This window comes from Bos grunniens, chromosome 21 (assembly GCF_055505025.1).
Source record: "Bos grunniens cultivar Pamir isolate PY7600 chromosome 21, Bosgru_T2T1.0, whole genome shotgun sequence".
Classification (NCBI taxonomy): Eukaryota; Metazoa; Chordata; class Mammalia; order Artiodactyla; family Bovidae; genus Bos; species Bos grunniens.
The window spans coordinates 48,927,892-48,945,951 of NC_141185.1; the positions used below are offsets into that span (position 1 = coordinate 48,927,892).

General features: G+C 51.7%; 1 protein-coding gene across 1 annotated transcript; it reads left to right on the forward strand.

The window, feature by feature from the left end:
• Positions 1 to 90: 90 nt before the first annotated feature.
• Positions 91 to 16,424, forward strand: IDH2 (isocitrate dehydrogenase (NADP(+)) 2). The gene is made up of 11 exons (XM_086364566.1): positions 91 to 297; positions 8,639 to 8,730; positions 10,120 to 10,285; positions 10,778 to 10,938; positions 11,030 to 11,173; positions 12,025 to 12,161; positions 12,343 to 12,494; positions 14,844 to 14,956; positions 15,129 to 15,226; positions 15,301 to 15,393; positions 16,017 to 16,424. Exons 1-11 carry the CDS (start codon positions 183 to 185, stop codon positions 16,102 to 16,104), a joined length of 1,359 nt encoding a protein of 452 aa, XP_086220692.1. The 5' UTR covers positions 91 to 182; the 3' UTR covers positions 16,105 to 16,424.
• The last annotated feature ends 1,636 nt before the right edge of the window (positions 16,425 to 18,060 follow it).

An 18,060-nucleotide genomic window follows, 5' to 3' on the forward strand; every position in this document is an offset into this window, starting at 1 on the left:
GCCTCCTCCCGGTGAGGCCCAATAGGGTGGCGGCCCCGGCAGCCCCGCCCCGGCCCTGCCCGCGCGGCCCGCGCTTCGCAGGCCTTCGCAGCCCGCCGCCAGGCAGCAGCCGGCGCTCGGATCTCGCCTACCCGGGTTCCTTCGTTCGCTCATCCGCCAGTCCGACCGCCCACCCGCTCGGGATGGCTGGTTACCTGCGAGTCGTACGCTCGCTCTGCAGAGCCTCTGGCTCCGGGTCGGCCTGGGCGCCAGCAGCCTTGACAGCCCCCAACTTGCAAGAGCAGCCGCGGCGCCACTGTGAGTGCCACGAGGAGGGTCCGGGCGGGGTGCGCGCCCGGCACCGCGACGTGGCGGCCTTCCGGGCGGGGACCAGCGAGCGCGACCCGGGACGCCCGCGGGCCGGGGACGGCGGGGTAGAGCACACAAAGAGCCGGCGCACGGGGGCTTGCTCCCTTGCCCCACCTTCCAGGCTGTGCCAGTCGCAGGGGTGGGGACTTGAAGAAAGGTGGCAACTGGTAGCCCGGGGCGATCTCGGCCCTTGCAGCCCTGTGCCCCCAGATTTTCCCGCAGGGGGTTCTGGGGGTATCCCGGGCTCAGAGGGTATCCTGCCCGCCCTGCGCTCCTGGAGGGAGACAAAGCAACCGAGTGCGTGCCGGAGCGCCTGGCCCGTTCCCCAGCGAGAGGGAGGGTCTCGGCGCGGTCCCCGATCAGACAAAGGAGGGGAGGGAGGAGGCAGCCACTTCCCCTTCCTTCTCACCCTGGGCGCTAGGTAACCCCTGCTCGCTGTCAGGCACTCGTCGGCTATTTTTGGAGCCTTTTAGGCTACAGCTGGAGGAGCGTCCTTTTTATTTTCGCTTTGTTTGGACGCCCCCGTTCTCCTTGTCGACGCACTTGAAGCTCCATCCTGGGGCCTGTCCTTGGCTTGACCGGCCTCTTCTCGCCAGCCGGCTCCCGCGCCACTCCTGGGCCCTGCCCAGCTCACCCGACCAGGAGACCTGGCAACCGAACCAAAATGTCACTTTTCCAAATCGTGCGTCATAACTTCTGTGGTACCCTTAGTCCACTGCTTCGGAGAGACGGCAGTAGTCTTTTTTTTTTTTTTGGCCTTGCCAGGTCTTCGTTTCGGCATATGGGATCTAGTTCCCTTATTCGGGATCGAACTGGGGCCCCCTGTATTTGGAGCACGGAGTCGTAGCCACTGGACCACCAAGGAAGTCCCGAAACGACAGTAGTCTTGATAAGTAGGGCGTCCAGGGACGGGGGAGCCTGGTGGGCGGCCGTCTGTGGGGTCTCACAGAGTCGGACAACACTGAAGTGACTTAGCAGCAGCAGCAGCAGCCTGAACTTCCATTACCAAGGCAGGCTTGCCCCTCTGACATTGGTCTGCCCCCTGGCTGTCCATCGCAGGCTGCAAAAGGCAGGGAACAATGTGGGTCCCTTGGCCCTGGCTACTGCCTGTTGCCATGGAAACCCCTCTCCTGCCTGGCCCGCAGCCCCTTGGAGTGAGGACAAGGGGGTGGGGCCCAGGCAACTTGGTCTTACTGCTGGAGTAGGTAATCTTTAACCTAGTGTGGGAGCAGCTGACCAGAACCCAGAAAGGCCCCGGCCCTCTCCTTTCAAGGAGAAAGGGGCATTTCTGTTTTTGTATACTCATGGAATTTGTCTTTAAGGAGCCAGCCCTGCAACTCAAGTTTCCATGGGTCCCCAGACCCCAGACAAAGTTTCCCATATGGCACCACCTTCAGCAAAATATGGCAGGAGTTAGATACATTCGCCACTTCTCCCTTTTATTTTTTCTTCTGCACATATGGTAAAAAACAAAATTAAATTAAAAAAAAAAAACCACATAAACAAGAAAACAGAGCCCCTTTGGGGGCCTGAATTTTGGTAACATGTAAAAAGAGCAGCCAGTGGCAGGTCCCTTCAGAAGCCCCTAAGAGGGGTTTAGTTATTAATGAGGAGAAAGCCTGGTGTTTGAGTTGGACATGCATGCGACCGTACAGTTGTGACCTCTGCTAGCTTGTTACTTGGCAACACTGCTGGAGACAGAATACTTGGCATTCCCCTTGATGACAAGAAAAGAATATGCTTTGGCTAAAATACTCTTGTGTTTTTGCTGCCGGGTAATTCCCACACGTGTCTCTTTCTAGTTTTGCAACTCACAGGCCTCCTGCTGGTGGTGGTTTTGATAAGTTCGCCTGGGGAAGTGAGGGTGGGCTCTTCTCAACCGCTCAGCGGGAACTTTATCTGGCCTTCCTTCGCTCCGCTCCTAGCCTTGGAACTTCTTAATTTCCTCACCCCCCTGTTCCTCAACTTTTCAGATCTCCATGACCTGCTTCAGATCTTGGTGACTTGTTTACCCTTTTAGATTTCAGAGGAAATTATTTAACAATTGTTCGAAGTTGTGCAGACCTATCAGTAGTGTTCTTACGTGTTCTCCACTGAGCCTTGTTTCAGCTGCATCAGATAAGACCATAGCTACCCCATCAGACGTGGCGCTGCTGCTGCTGCTGCTAAGTCGCTTCAGTCGTGTCCAACTCTTAGCGACCCCATGGACTGCGCCCGCCAGGTTCCTCCATCCATGGGATTTTCCAGGCAAGAGTACTGGAGTGGGGTGCCATTGCCTTCTCCGCAGATGTGGCGCTAGGGGTAAAGAAACCGTCTGCCAATGCAGGAGACATAAGAGATGCAGGTTGAGTCCCGAGTTGGGAAGCTCCCCTGGAGAAGGGCATGGCAGCCCACTCCAGTATTCTTCCCTGGAGAATCCCATGGACAGAAGAGCCTGACATTCATAAGGTTGCAAAGAGTTGGACACACTGAAGCGACTTAGCATGCACGTACCCCATCCGGGGTGTTTTGGGTGGTCATGTTTCGGCCCTGTAGGTTTTAAAGAAAAACTTCTGGAAGGGCCTGGGGCCTGTCCCCCAGATCCTTTATGGAAAGCTGAGGCCTCTTTTACTGATTCCAGGATGGGGTGTTGGAAATTGCTCTCTGATTACAGGAAGTCAGCCTTGTGACTTGCTCTGGAGTTTACACTTCTGTAAACCCATGTTTAAAATGCCAACAGATGGCAAATATTAACGCGATAAATTGTGAGCTACTCCAGCCCGTTACCTGGCCACCCAAGTACATTCGTGATGGTCTGGTGCCATTTCGTGGTGAGAACTCACCGGCCTCTGTGTGGTAAGGCATCCCGGGATGGGGGAGGGGATGGAGTAACTTTCTGACCAAAGAGTAGGTTATGACAGGGCAGCCCTGACCAGACTGAACTGACCGTAGCTTGACATTCATTCATGGACTTCAGCAAATATTGTGCTTCTACTATGTGCCAGGCACTGTGCCAGGGACACTCTGGGGACAGAGCTGGGCATAAGGGACAAAGACTTATGGAGCTTAAATCCTAATGTGAGGAAGGACAGTAGACAAGGTCGAAGTTGGCTAGTGTGATGTACGTGACAAGAGCCAAGGAGAACAAATAAGGCAGAAAGATGCGGGCGAAGGTCTGGGTAGGGCTGCCAGGTAAGACCCCAGTGAATGAAGGATAGTAAGTCTCCTATACGACCTAGTTCTGTTCCTAAGACCCATTTGTTCGTAAGTCCAACAAAGTTAGCTTAGGTACCCAGCTAACACAATGGGCTATTTAGTACTGTACTGTGATAGGTTTATAATACTTTTCACATGAATGGTCCATAAAAAAATAAAGAAAACATTTTTAATTGTACAGAACAGTGCCTTGAAAAGTACAGGAGTACAGTACAACACTGGCACACAGGTGCTGGCATCGAGTGAACAGGCACGAAGAGTTACTGAGTGGAGGTGGGAGACGGTAGAGCGGAAGGGTCGTCAGCAACATGAGACGGAGGGCAAGAGACGGAGGGCAAGCTGCGGTGTCGCTCACGCCGGATGCTGGTGGCACGGGTTCCGGTTCCTTGCTGGAACCAGATGCATGTTCGAATCTTTGAAAGTCTGCATCTTGAAAGTTCATACGTAGGGGACTTACTGTACTGAGGGAATAAGGGAATGAAAACAGGCCGTTTAGTGTTCAGGGGAAGAGGGAATGCTGATGCCAAGGCCATGATGCAGGAGGGTACCTTTGCTTGTTGGAGAAGCAGAAAGTCAGGCTGGCTCAGAGCGTGCGATGGGAGATGAGATCAGGCTGTGGGGGTTGGGGGGGCTTGTAGGCCACTTTGGAGGATTTTTGCCTTTTCTGAGTGAAAGAGGAGGCTTTTCAGGGCTTTGAGAGGAGTGTAACTTGATTTACATTTTAACAGGACCGTTGCTAGCATCAGGGACCTGGTAGGAGGGTTGCTTGGACCTTGGTGGCAGTTGGATTCTGGGCTTATTTTGTAGGAAGAGCCTGTAGAATGTTTGTGATGGTTTGGACGTAGATGCAAGAGAAAGGCAGGCGTGAAGGAGGACACCAAAGAAAATGCTAGAGCCTCTTCTGGAATTGCTGCCCAGCCTTCTTGAACCCTCAGGAATTGGGGGCTTCCCCCCACATTCTACTAGGTCTCTCTGCTGACAGGAGCGTGGGTGGGAATGTGGTGCAACCAGTCACATAGACAGAGGCGGGTGAGGGGTGCCTGTCACGGGAGGGCCCTTTAGCTCAGAAGCTAGATCTCTTTACTTGAGCAGCAAGTAGATCCTGAAACCCGGGCTGGGTTTTGAAATCCTTACTCCATGTTCCCTGGCTGGGAGTTGGCCTAACGGACCTCTTGGGACTGGTGTAATTCCATCCTACACTCGGCCCAAGAGGATAGTATTTGTGCAGTGGGTCATCTGAAGATTTCATGGTGACTGTTACTTGGATTTCAGGTCACCTGTCACCACCTGTCTCCCAGAGAGAGGCAGATGGTGGGGTTGTCTCCACCATAGTGGCTAAACAATAGGCAAGCTTTCAAACTCAGATGCCTTGGGGTGCTCTGGAGGGCACATGGCAGGGCTCAGACAGAGGGAGAGGCTGACCTCTATCAGCCTGTCCTTCATCCTTGCTGTGGGCGAGCAGGGGCTCAGTGGGATGAAGTGACTCCTTCTTTAAGAAGGACTGGATTTTTATGTATAATCTTTTTTTTTTTTAAACTGGTTTAAACTGGTTTAAAAAGCATTTTTTAATTTCTTATTTTTTTACGGTGGTAAAACTGCACAAGAAGAACTTCCACCTTAACCATTTTCATGTGTGCAGTTCAGCGGAGTAAAATACACTCACCTCGTTGTTCAGCAGTCTCCACAGCTTTTTCATCTTGCAAAACTGGAGCTCAGTACCCATTAAACAACTCTGCTTCCTTTCCTCCCCGCCCCCGCCCCTGGTAACCACCATTCTACTTTCTGTTTCTGTAATTCTGACCACTCTAGGTACCTCATGTAAGTAGAATCGGACAATATTTGTGTTTTGTGTGACTGTCTTGCTTCACTTAGCAGGATGTCCTCAAGTGTTTTCCACGTTTAGCACGTGTCAGCATTCCTTCCTTTTTAAGGCTGAATAGGCTTTCGTTGTCTATATATAGCACATTTTAAAAAATATTCAGATTAAAATGTATTGTTCTTCTGAGTCAGGTATAGGAATTGTGAAAAGCTTGGGTGATATAGTTATTAAATCCTTACATACTTAATACTATTTCTAATTTATTATGAGTTACTTCCCAAAAATGTTAGTCACAGCTGAATTGAAAAAGTATTTGAGTACTACATAAAGTTTCCATGCTATGCTAAGTCACTTCAGTCGTGTCCGACTCTGTGTGACCCCGTGGATTGCAGCCTAACAGGCTCCTCTGTCCATGGGATTTTCCAGGCAAGAGTACTGGAGTGGGGTGCCATTGTCTTCTCCGAAAGTTTCCATAGGAGCAGGCATATAAGGCTTTGTCATATACTTATGGAGAATTGTTGTAGGTGTTACAGTTTATGAGGTCCCCAGTTTGACTTAATGGGTTGAATAAGTCTCTGCTACTAGCTGCATTGTAATTTCCAAAAGTAATAATGCATGTAATTAGAAATAAAATAAGAAAAACTTTTTTTTTAAACTTTTTATTTTGTATTGGGATATAGCCGATTGATGGTGTTGTTTAGATTCCACATATAAGGGATGTCATACGATGTTTTTCTTTCTCTGTCTGACTTGCTTCACTCAGTATGACACTGTCTAGGTACATCCATGTTGCTGCAAATTATTTCATTCTTTTTAATGGCTGAGTAATATTCCATTGTATATATGTACCACATCTTCTTTATCCATTCCAATAGAGAAGCTTTTTAAATTAAAGATCTTCTTCTCAAAAACAAATAAGTTATTTGGGAAAGGTGGTGATGTTGTTTATATAAGTATACCACATTGTAAGTCTGATCCAAAGGGAATTTACCATTGTGGAATTTGAAACAAAAGAACAAGTGGCAAAGGCTATTGAGGTAGGGCCAGATCCATCCCCGAAACTTGGAAGCGCTTCCTTTTTTAGTTTGAAAGCAAGTACATCCATGTTTAAGTTGTGTGGGGCCCAGTTTTGGAAAAAACTCAGAATCATGAACATAGTTTAACTTTTTGGCGAAAAGTTTTTTCTTAAACATCCTGGATTAGTTTCCAAAAGGTTCTTTTCTCATCTTGAATGTTCATATCACACTTTATTTCTCCATTCATCTGTTGATGGACACTTGGGTTGCTTCCACCTCTTGGCTATTGTGAATAATTCTGTTGTAAACATGGTTACACAGATAACTTTTTGAGACCCGGCTTTTAGTTATTTAATCAATTTTTTGAGGAACCGTCATACTGGTTCCCATAGTGGCCCCACCATTTTCTATTCTCACTAGCAATGTACAGGGGTTCCAATTTCCATCCTCATCAACACTTGTTACTTTATGGCTTTTGTTTTTGTTTTGATAGTAGCTGTCTTAAGGGGTGTGAGGTGGTGTCTCATTGTGGTTTTGGTTTGCATTTCCCTAATGATTAGTGATGTTGAACATATTTGTATGAGCTTATTGACGGTTTTTTGAGAAATAGCTATTCAAGTCCTTTGCCCCTTTATTAATCAGGTTTGTTGTTGTTGTTGAAAGGGCCTGTTTTTTTAAGCCTTGGTCACCAAACAGCATTAAAAAAAAAAAGGAAAAAAAAAAAAAAAAGACCCACTACAAAATGACCCACCCCACAAACAAAATGAGCTACAAACAAACAAGAAGACCCACCCCACAAACAAAATAAGCCTCTGCTGCTGTGGCTCACACCTCCGATCCCTGTTCCCAGCTCCTTTGGGCAGTTGCTTTGAGGAAGGCTGACACTTGACTTTGATAATAATGCCTCTTGCTCTCTCTGTTATCAATGGTGATAGTGATAGGGTTAGTCACTCAGTCGTGTCCGACTCTTTGTGACCCCATGGACTGTAGCCCGCCAGGCTCCTCTGTCCATGGGATTCTCCAGGCAAGAATACTGGAGTGGGTTGCCTTTCCCTTCTCCAGGGGATCTTCCCAACTCAGGGATTGAACCTGGGTCTCCTGTATGACGGGTGGATTCTTTACCATCTGAGTCGGTTTTCCTTCCCCCCCTCATTCTTTAAGGGTGGGCACTGCTGTGTTGAGGTGTTTCAGGAAAGGCCATTTACCCTCGACACCTGGTTGTAAATAAGCGGGCCCTGTGGTCTCTGAGGGTTTGACATTTGCATACACAGCTGGGAGGGCTGCCTGCTGTGGTCTTGACATTGAACTCCCCCACTGAGGTGTGGTGTCCACAGGCTGCTGTGCCTGAAGCTTAGAGCTTGAGTGGAGCCCAAGCTGAGGCTGAAACCTTTAGGACTGGCCCCAAATGGACCTCTCCTTAGGGATTTGGATTATGGTAGCCTTAGTACATTTAAAGGTCTTCCCCTGGTAGCTCAGCAGTGAAGGTTCCACCTGTCAAGAAAGAGACGGGGGTTCGATCCCTGGGTCAGGAAGATCCTCTGGAGAAGGAAATGGCAACCTGTTCCAGTGTTCTAGCCTGGAGAATTCCATGCATGGACAAAGGAGCCTGGCAGGCAACAGTCCATGGGGTCCCAAAGTGTTGGACATGACTGGGCAACTTAACAGCAAGTACATTAAAAGAAATTGATGGCTCTCATCACATTAACTCATAGAAGATGCATCTGAAAATTAAGCGAGCTAGCTCTACAACAGCCCAACAGGTCCAACAGGTTTCTGCAGGGCCACTCCTGCTTTAGACCAGACTTGCTGAAGGTCCAAAGTCCCCACTGCACCTTGGGAGGAGCTGGAGCAGTGCCAGCCGTGTTCCATCTTGTTCCCTGGGGGAAGAAATATTTGGAGCCTGTGTTTGCTTTCTGCTTCTCTCCGTCTGGCCCACAGGGGCATCCAGAGGCTATGCTTGAGCCAAGGCCCTGGGATCTATCCTGACCCTGACACAAGCCATGCTCCCTGGGTCTCATTTTTCTTCCTTTTTAGATTAAAAAAAAAAAAATCTGTTTGCACATCTTTGGAGAGTGAGTCATCCGGCTACACATAATTCACTTGCTGCTTCTGCAGGAGGGGGAGCGAATGCTGGGCAGTGGGACCTGGCTGACACGCCTCCCTGCGTGGTGAAGGGTGGGTCTGGCCAGGAGGAGAAGGGCTCTCCCACCGACCTCCTCTTCTCACGGCTGTGATATGCTGTGCGTGTGTCTGGTTCTAGATGCCGACAAGAGGATCAAGGTGGCGAAGCCAGTGGTGGAGATGGACGGCGATGAGATGACCCGTATTATCTGGCAGTTCATCAAAGAGAAGGTAGTTCCCTCCCAAAGTGGGCGGCCTTGCACATGGCCGGCTGGGCTCAGTGATCAGTCCCAGCTCCTGTCTCCTGAGCCCTGCTTCAGGTCCCCGGGATTCACCCATCACCCTGGTGGGCAGGAGCAACCCTATTTGTCTCCTTCCACCCACCCTTCTGTCATGTCCAGACCACTCATGGGCCTTGTTATTTTATTTATTTTTAAAATATTTATTTATTTGGCTGCATTGGGTCTTAGTTGTGGCTCTCAGGCTCAGTTCCACAGCATGTGGGATCTTATTTCCCAGACCGGGGATTGAACCCACATCCTCTGAATTGGAAGGCAGGTTCTCAACCACTGGATCACCGGGGGAGTCCCTGCTCTTATTATTTTTTAAAATACTTCTTTTTTTGGCTGTGTCAGGTCTTCACTGTATCATGGGGGAATTTTTCATTTCGGCCTATGGACTTTAGCCGTGATGCAGTCTCAATAGTCATGGTGCGTGGACTTAGATCAGGCACGGGACTGTCCTCAGCCATCTTTGTCTTGTACCAAGGTTAAAGCATTTTAAAGAATGTGATTAAACATAATCGCATATCATGTCTTTTTTTTGGCTAAATTAAGCTTTTGTTTTACTCTTCAGATTAATTAACACATATATACAGATACAGGAAATATAAGAAACACACTGGAGGAATTCAATCTGTGTTGCAGATTGCATATTTATCTCCTTTCAGAGAGCTGGCACAGGTTGACTTATCCTTTAGGAGTTTCTTTTTTGTTTTTAATTTATTTTTTATTGAAGTACAGTTGAGTATGTTGTCTTGATCCACTGCGTTCCGATGCACTCCCTTGAGGGAGTGAAAGATGAGCAGGGATCATGAACCTTTCCTTAGCGGTCTGGGGATGTCATCGTGAGTCGTGGCGTGGTGTCTGTTGGGGACAGTGATGTGTTTGAGCCACCACTGCACGTGGTTCCCAGGGTGGCTGCTTGACTGCTCCAGAGTCTCTGTGGGCTGGGTCTGCCCAGGGGAATACACGGTCCATGTGAAGACCCCCGCCTTGTGTGTCTGTCCCCAAGAACAAGGTTGAGAATTGCCGCTTCTGAATGGGGAAGGAGAGGGAACCCACTGTTCGGAGAACTCTAGATGTGTTTGGAGTGGAGTTTGGCTGAGTTGATGGGCCACTGCGGGGGATCGGTGGTGTTTTATGTGGTCCACGCTGGGGAAGAGCCCTCCAAGGGGCTTCAGCCTGATCTGCCAGCCTCTCTCCAGAGCCCCAGCTTCCTGCCAGCTTTGGCCAGCCCTCCAGAAGTCTTTCTTCTTCCCCTTCCACACGGGGTGAACCCAGGTGCCCCTGAATCCCAGTCAATCTGGGCTGATGCCTGGCCCTGGCTGTCTGTTTCTAGCTCATCCTGCCCCACGTGGACGTCCAGCTCAAGTATTTCGACCTGGGGCTCCCGAACCGTGACCAGACCAATGATCAGGTCACCATCGACTCCGCGTTGGCCACCCAGAAGTACAGTGTGGCTGTGAAGTGTGCCACCATCACCCCCGACGAGGCCCGTGTGGAAGGTGCGAGGGGGTGGGGGTGGGGCAGCTGGGACGGTGGGGGTGGGGACAAGGAGTTGGAGGGTCGCTGTCTTAGGCTGAGCCTGGCGGGTGGGGCTGGAAGCACAGCGTCTGGACTGAGGCTGTGTGTTGCCAGGTTCGTCAGGCTGGGCTCCGCCCAGCGTGAAGCGGCAATGATACGGCTGACAGAGTGCTCACCGTGTGCCAGCTACTGTTCTGGGCACTTTACACACAACATGCATTTAAGTCTCACAACAAGCCAAAAGGCCAGGGGTTTTATCAACGGTTTCGTTTTATGGGCTCTTGCCTGAGGTGACACAGCTGGATCTTGAAGCTAAGAAATCTGATTCAGGAGCGCCCATGGCCACTCTCGACTCTGCTGCTTCCCCAGGGTGGTTTTTAGGAGCCCCCTTCTAGCTACATTCCCGCTTAGGGTTCAAATCCTGGTCGGAAGGTTTGGGCTGCAGTGGGGCCACTTCCTCTTTGTCCTCATAGAGTTCAAGCTGAAGAAGATGTGGAAGAGCCCCAATGGAACCATCCGGAACATCCTCGGGGGAACGGTCTTCCGGGAGCCCATCATCTGTAAGAACATCCCGCGTCTCGTCCCTGGCTGGACCAAGCCCATCACCATTGGCAGGCATGCCCACGGCGACCAGGTTGGCCCCGGTGGGAGTGGGGCTCCGAGGGCCTGGGACAACCTGCCCCCAGCTGGAGCCCTGGGCCTGAGCCATCTTCTCGTCTCTGCAGTACAAAGCCACAGACTTTGTGGTTGACCGGGCTGGCACATTCAAGGTGGTCTTCACCCCGAAGGATGGCAGCGGCCCTAAGGAATGGGAGGTGTACAACTTTCCTGCTGGTGGTGTGGGCATGGGCATGTATAACACGGATGAGGTGAGCAGCGGCGCCTGGGCTCCCTCCCCCACCCATGTCTCTGTCTCCAGCCACATCGGGTTGGTGGTTCTGACTCTTCCTGTGTCGGTGGCCTGAAGGTCTGAGGCCTGAGAGCAAATGCATCTTTAAGTGTATTCAGGGGGCCCTATGGTACGCCTAGCATCCTGTGCTCATTCTCGGGTGCGTCTTGGGGCATATTGGTTGTCAGCTCTTGGTTTACAGCAAACTGGGTAAGTGCTTCTTTCCCTCCCTACACCCATTTCTTGGCTTTCCTTTCCTCTGTGGTTGGCCTCATTCTTAGGCCGTGAAGAAATGGCCAACATTGGCTCCGGGCTTATCCCTGCCAACCTGGCTATCCTGGCAGAAAAGAGCCTTTTTGGCTCCTGGTTCCAGCAAAAGTAGATGGCTTGGGTCACATGGCCATCTCCCAGCCAATCGTGAAGGCCCGGGGAGGAAGGGCTCTGACTGGATAAACCCGGGACACAGGAAAGACAAGTAGGTGGGCTGAGGGCATGGCCCCACCCTAGCCATATGGTTTTGGAAATGGGGAAGGTGATAGCTTTTCCAAGTAAAGCTGGGCGTCTGCTTTCTCCCAGAAATTGGGAGTAGGGTGCTGGGCCAGCAGCAACAGCAGATGCTCACTCCAGGAAAATAAAAAGTGAAAGTGTTTGTCGCTCAGTCGTGTCTAACTCTCCATGTCTGTAGCCCGCCAGGCTCCTCTGTCCACGGAATCCTCACTCCAGAGGGCTGGGTGAACCCTGACTGCCTGGGTCGAGTGCGGGGAGGGGACTGCTGTTCCCAGGGCTGGGCCTGCCTGGGGGACCACTCCAGGGACCTCTCTCTCCCTGCAGTCCATCTCAGGTTTTGCACACAGCTGCTTCCAGTATGCCATCCAGAAGAAGTGGCCACTCTACATGAGCACCAAGAACACCATCCTGAAAGCTTACGACGGGCGCTTCAAGGACATCTTCCAGGCCATCTTTGAGAAGTAATGGCTTCTCCCTTTACTGTTTCCCAGGGAGTCCATGACCCTCCTTCCTGGTCCGCTCAGTCTTACCCACCCGGGGAAGCTGTCCTAGTGTGTCTGTCTTGGCCCTGAGACTCAGGGAGGGATTCCCCAACCTGTCAGCCTCCTGCCCTCTCCTCACCACAAGCCCTTTTGCTCCCAGGCACTACAAGACTGAGTTCGACAAACATAAGATCTGGTACGAGCACCGGCTCATTGATGACATGGTGGCTCAGGTCCTCAAGTCCTCAGGCGGCTTTGTGTGGGCCTGCAAGAACTACGATGGAGACGTGCAGTCGGACATCCTGGCCCAGGGTACGTGCCCCGCGGGGATGGGGTGGACCGTCGTTTTTCCCTTGCTGGGAGAGAGGGTGGGCCGGGAGTCGGGGCGCTGGTTTGCACACCCTTTTGGGAGGAAACTGCTCCAGTGGAGCAGCTGGACTGGGGCTTGCCTGCTCATCACAGGGTCTGCTGTAGACACATGGACCAGGCGCTCTCTGGTGTCTGAGTGAGGAAGGGTCATCTGTTATGTTTGGACTGGGTTATTGCTAAGGCTGCTGTTCCAGAGGAAGTAGTCCACAGCAATTTAGGTCCTAAAGGCCAGGCTTGTTAGCCCTGAGGTTGTTCCCATCCGTGAAAGGGCCTATCCATGCAGGAGATGTTCCTGTTCATGCAGGAGACTCAAGAGACACGGGTTCAGTCCCTGGGTTGGGAAGATCCCCTGGAGGAGGGCATGGCAGCCCACTCCAGTATTCTTGCCTGGAGAATCCCATCGAGAGAGGAGGCTGGTGGGCTACAGTCCATGGGGTCACAAGGAGTCAGACATGGCTGAAGTGACTTAGCACAGCACAGCGCATGGAAGGGCCAGGTGACTCTGCTTGGCTCCAGATTTGGACGAGGTTTGGCTGTAGTAGAAAAATGGGAGTAAGTATTCGGTTGACTGAAAAGTTTGTTCAGGTTTTTCTGTAACATCTTTGGCCAAGTTTTTAGCCAACCCAGTACAAGCAGATGGTCTTTAAATTGCAAAGAATTTGTTCTGCACAGTAAATCTTGTGGATATAGGAGAATATTGGGGGATGATGGCAAACCCCCCAGCCCTACAGCATCCTAAAAGACAAGCTGAGTTGCAGCAGAAAGCCATTAGGGAGGAACAGAAAGAAATATTCAGTTGTAATGGGAACGAGGGGCTTCCCAGCTGATTCAGTGGTAAAGAATCTGCCTGCCAATGCAGGAGACGAGGGTTCGATCCCTGGTCCAAGAAGATCCTCTGGAGAAGGAAATGGCAACTCACTTCAGTATTCTTGCCTGAGGATCCCATGGACAGAGGAACCTAGGCTCCAGTTCATGGGGTCGCAGACAGTCGGATACAATTGAGCAGGCACAGATACAGTCATATTGGGACTGAGAGCAAGAAAGATAATGGGAAGAGGCAACATGCATGCATAGGGAGTGGAAGAGAAACCAGGCTTTGTGAGAGAGGGAGGCGAGGTCTAGCTCCCATGAGGAAAAAGTAAAACCCATGTCAGGCTGCAGTGAAAAGGCAGAGGGTCTCTGTACTTCATAAAAACCTTCGACTTTATTTTGAAAAGTTCAGTGTGACCCTCTCACTAGAACAATTCCTATCTAGGATGGAAGGATGACAAGCCCTAGCACACAAGAGAAAGGCATGAAGTGTATAAGGACTAGTGAGTATGAAGGTCCCACATGAAAATGGAGAAGGGATCCCCCTTTCTCTGCCCCAACAGCAAAAATTCTTAGGCAAATAATTTCCCTCTAGAAGTTGCCCACTTTTTCTTTCTTGGGCATTTATAGTTCTTATTATGGTGCTGTGGGGTGCTTTTGAAGCCCAGGAGACCTTGACCATAGTAAACACTGACATCTGGATTTGAAAAAATTTGGAAGTAGATCACAAAGCTCTTTTTAAATTTTTAAATATTTATTGTTTTTTTGACTGTGCCAGGTCTTTGTTGTGGCATACAGGATCTTTGATCTTTGTTGCCGCCCTTTGGGATCTTTAGTTTCGTCATGTGGGATCTAGGTCCCTGACCGGGGATCGAACCTATGCCCCCTGCTTTGGGAGTGATGAGTTTTATCCACTGGACCACCAGGGATGTCCCAAATCGTAAAACTTTCAAGTGGCCTAAAAGAGCAGAGAGCTTCCTGGGTAGCTCAAACAGTAAAGAATCTGCCTGCATTTTGGAAGACCTGGGTTTGATCCCTGGGTTGGCAAGATCCCCTGGAGGAGGGCATGGCAACCCATTCCAGTATTCTTGCCTGAAGAATTCCATGGACAGAGGAGCCTGGCGGGCTACAGTGTGTGGGGTTGCGAAGAGTCGGACACGACTGAGCAACTAACACACATACTCAAAAGAGCAGATAAAGTGATGACTGTAAAATAGCTGGCCACAGGCTTTATTCTTCCTGCTTGAATGAGCCTCTTGGTCACCTGCCAGGGTAGGTGGGTAGAACTTTGGAGCGGGGGGAGTCTTGCGCCCTGGGGGGCCATAGATTCTGGGGCACGTGGAGGTAGAGGATGTGGGTGTATGCCAGCAGGTGAATGAGAACCACCTCTGAGTGCCACCTGCCCTGTGCTGGGCCCTGGAGACCCAACACAAGTGCCTGAGGAGAGGTGCTGGCACTGAGCGGGGTCTTCCTGCTCTCCAGGCTTTGGCTCCCTTGGTCTGATGACGTCCGTGCTGGTCTGCCCGGATGGGAAGACCATTGAGGCTGAGGCTGCTCATGGCACAGTCACCCGCCACTATCGGGAGCACCAGAAGGTGAGTGCCAGGGCGGTGGCTGTGTGCCCTTCTATCCCTGGAGCCCAAGCCCACTGGCCCTGAGGGCTGGGTGCATGGGCCTGGTCCTGTCAGTCTAGAGGGGGCATCTGTGTCCAGGGGGCCTTTTCATTGGCTGCTTGGCTCTTCATCCCCCTGCGACCTCTTCCTCCAGGGCCGGCCAACCAGCACCAACCCCATCGCCAGCATCTTTGCCTGGACGCGTGGCCTAGAACACCGGGGCAAGTTGGATGGGAACCAGGACCTCATCAGGTGAGTTGGTTCTGGACAGGTTCTGGGCTCCAGCTCCATACAGCTGGGGTCTCACTCTGCCCCGTGCCCTGCAGGTTCGCCCAGACCCTGGAGAAGGTGTGCGTCGAGACGGTGGAGAGCGGAGCCATGACCAAGGACCTGGCGGGCTGCATCCACGGCCTCAGCAAGTGAGTGGTCTGGGGTCAAGGCAGGGCTGGGCTTCCGGGGGCTCAGGGTCAGGTGGATCGTAGCCCAGGGTCCCTTGTAGAGGCTTCTTCCTAAGTCAGCTTGGCTGCCAGGGGACAGGACAGGTCCATGGCCCTGAGTGATGGTGGCTGGGGCTAGCCTCCCCACACCAGGCTCAGTGAATGGGTCCCTGTCCCTAGGCCGGCTGCTCAGAACCTTCCATCCCCTGCCACAACCACCTCCTGGCTTCTCTCAGAAGAGCTTTACTGAGCTGCCTGTTGTAATCTGGAAAAGCAAAGCCAAGCCTCGCTGGGTTCCTGTTGAGTTTGCTGTGGCCCCCTCCCCCGCTTTTTTTTGCCCACTCCATGCTGTATGTAGGATCTTAGCTCCCCGACCAGGGATTGAACCTGCACCCCCTGCAGTGGAAGTGCAGATTCTTAACCACTGCACCACCAGGGAAGTCCCGCTGTGGCCTCTTGACAGTGCGCTCCAGGTAGCCTCTGGCCTGTAGCCCTCCGCACAACGGCACGAGAAGCCTACTGTCTGGACGCTGCCCTGGATGCGGCAGCAGCGGCGGGGCGGCGTCTGCCAGAACCACTCTCACATGCACGTGCTCTCTCGACAGTGTGAAGCTGAACGAACACTTCCTGAACACCTCGGACTTCCTGGACACCATCAAGAGCAACCTGGACAGAGCTCTGGGCCAGCAGTAGCGGGCCAGGGTTGCTGCCAGCTGCCGAGCTGGCCGGGCCGGAGGCGAGCGGGCAGCCAGGGGTCCCCCTGCCCCCCCGACCGACACGCCCCGTGGCGGAGGGTGAGCCTCTTAGCCCCTGTTAGGAGGCCTTTCTAGGGGACGTTTTTTTTTTTTATAAGCAAGAAGTTTTTAAAAGTATCTGTGTGTTTCCCCTCATGGTGACGTGAGGCAGAAACAGTGTGTTTTACCTCAGCCGGTGGTATCTTTTGCATACTGTAATTTATATTGCCCTCGGGACACATGGTGCCATATTTAGCTACTAAAAAGTTCTTCACAAAACAGGTCTGCTGTGTTTGTCCCTGAGGGGAAGGAGGCAGCCAGGGCTGAAGAGGCAGACGCCTTCAAAGGGCTGGTGGATTCCAGCAGGGGCAGATTGGGATGCCCAGGCTGCCGCAGGCCTCTGCGGTCCAGGGGCCGGGTGCGGGGGGTGGGGGTGACCGGGCAGCAGGTCTTCGTGGGGCGTTCACTGGGATTTCCCAGCACATTCTGGTTTCTATATCCTCTTCTCCTTTTTGAGAGTAATCACTTCCCACTTGATTCTGGTTATACTTTTTTGTGTTTTGTTGTTGCTGTTATTGTTGGTTTTAACCAACAATATTTTTTGTCATTGTTGGTTTTAACCTTCTAAACGTCCCCAGACCTCTTGATTTGCCTGTTTCTCAGTCCTCAAAACAGGTCCCACAGAGTCACCGCCTCAGTTCTCTTGCCCACGGTTGCTTAGAGCTTGAGCCTGGGAGTGTGCGTGGGGCTCCCGTGTGGTTGATCCAGGCCACTGAATCCCAGGCTCGGGCTCCTCTTCACTATTTTTTGGCAAAACTAGAACACTAAGATTATAGAGTTGTTTATACATGCTAGTGGTAAAGAACCTGCCTGCCAACGCAGGAGATGTAAGAGATGCGGTTCGATCCCTGGGTCAGGAAGATCCCCTGAAGGAGGGCATGGCCACCCACTTCAGTATTCTCGCCTGGAAAATCCCACGGACAGAGGAGCCTTGCGAGTTACAGTTCATAGGGTCACAGAGTCGGACTGAAGCGACTTGGCAAGCAAGCAAGCAATACAGCTAAACAGATCCAATTTAAAGGGCTGTGCTTTATGCAGGGATTATATTCTACTTTTGGTGTTAAATGTCCTGGGCAAGAGTTGTGACTTTTTGTTTTTTTTTTGGCCATCCTGTGTGGCTTATGAGTCTTGGTTCTGTGACCAGGATGGTACCCAGAACCTTTACTGTTAAAGTGCAGTCTTAAAAAAAAAAAAAAAAAAGTGCAGTCTTGTGCTCAGTCGTGTCCAACTCTTTGTGACTCCATGGACTATAGCCCGCCAGGTTCCTCTGTCCATGGGATTTCCCAGGAAAGAATATTGGGAGTGGGTTGCCATTTCCTCCTCCTGACCCAGGGATCAAACCCGTGTCTCCTGCATTGGCAGGCAGATTCTTTACTACCACACCACCTGGGAAGCCCATACCTGGTCTCAGGTCTTGACTTGAAAAAAATAAACACTTGGCAACCCGAAGTCCATTTCCCAAATTCGGGCGGGCTCTTGTAGGCTCCTGAAACCAGATACCTGGAAGCTTTGAGATGGGCTCCTAGGCGCCCATCTCCATGGAGGTGTTTTAAGCCCATTCTTTCCCAGTCATCACTGGAATCCCAGGGCTGGAGGAGGAAAGGCTGGCATGCTGGCTGTGCCCGGACCAGCTCCTGGGGGAAGCTCAAGGTTTCCAGGCCTTCTTCCCCATCAGTGAACAGCCAAGGGCTGGCAGCTCCCCAGGAGACACAGCCTCTGAAGCCCAGTCTGGCACCAGGAGCTGGCTTCTGTCCTGGAGGCCTGTTGGTGGGAAAGCAGCTTTTCTCTACAAGTGGTAGGAATTCTGGGGTCTTGGGCGGCACCCCTTTCTCATGGGCTCAGAGCCCTGCAGGTG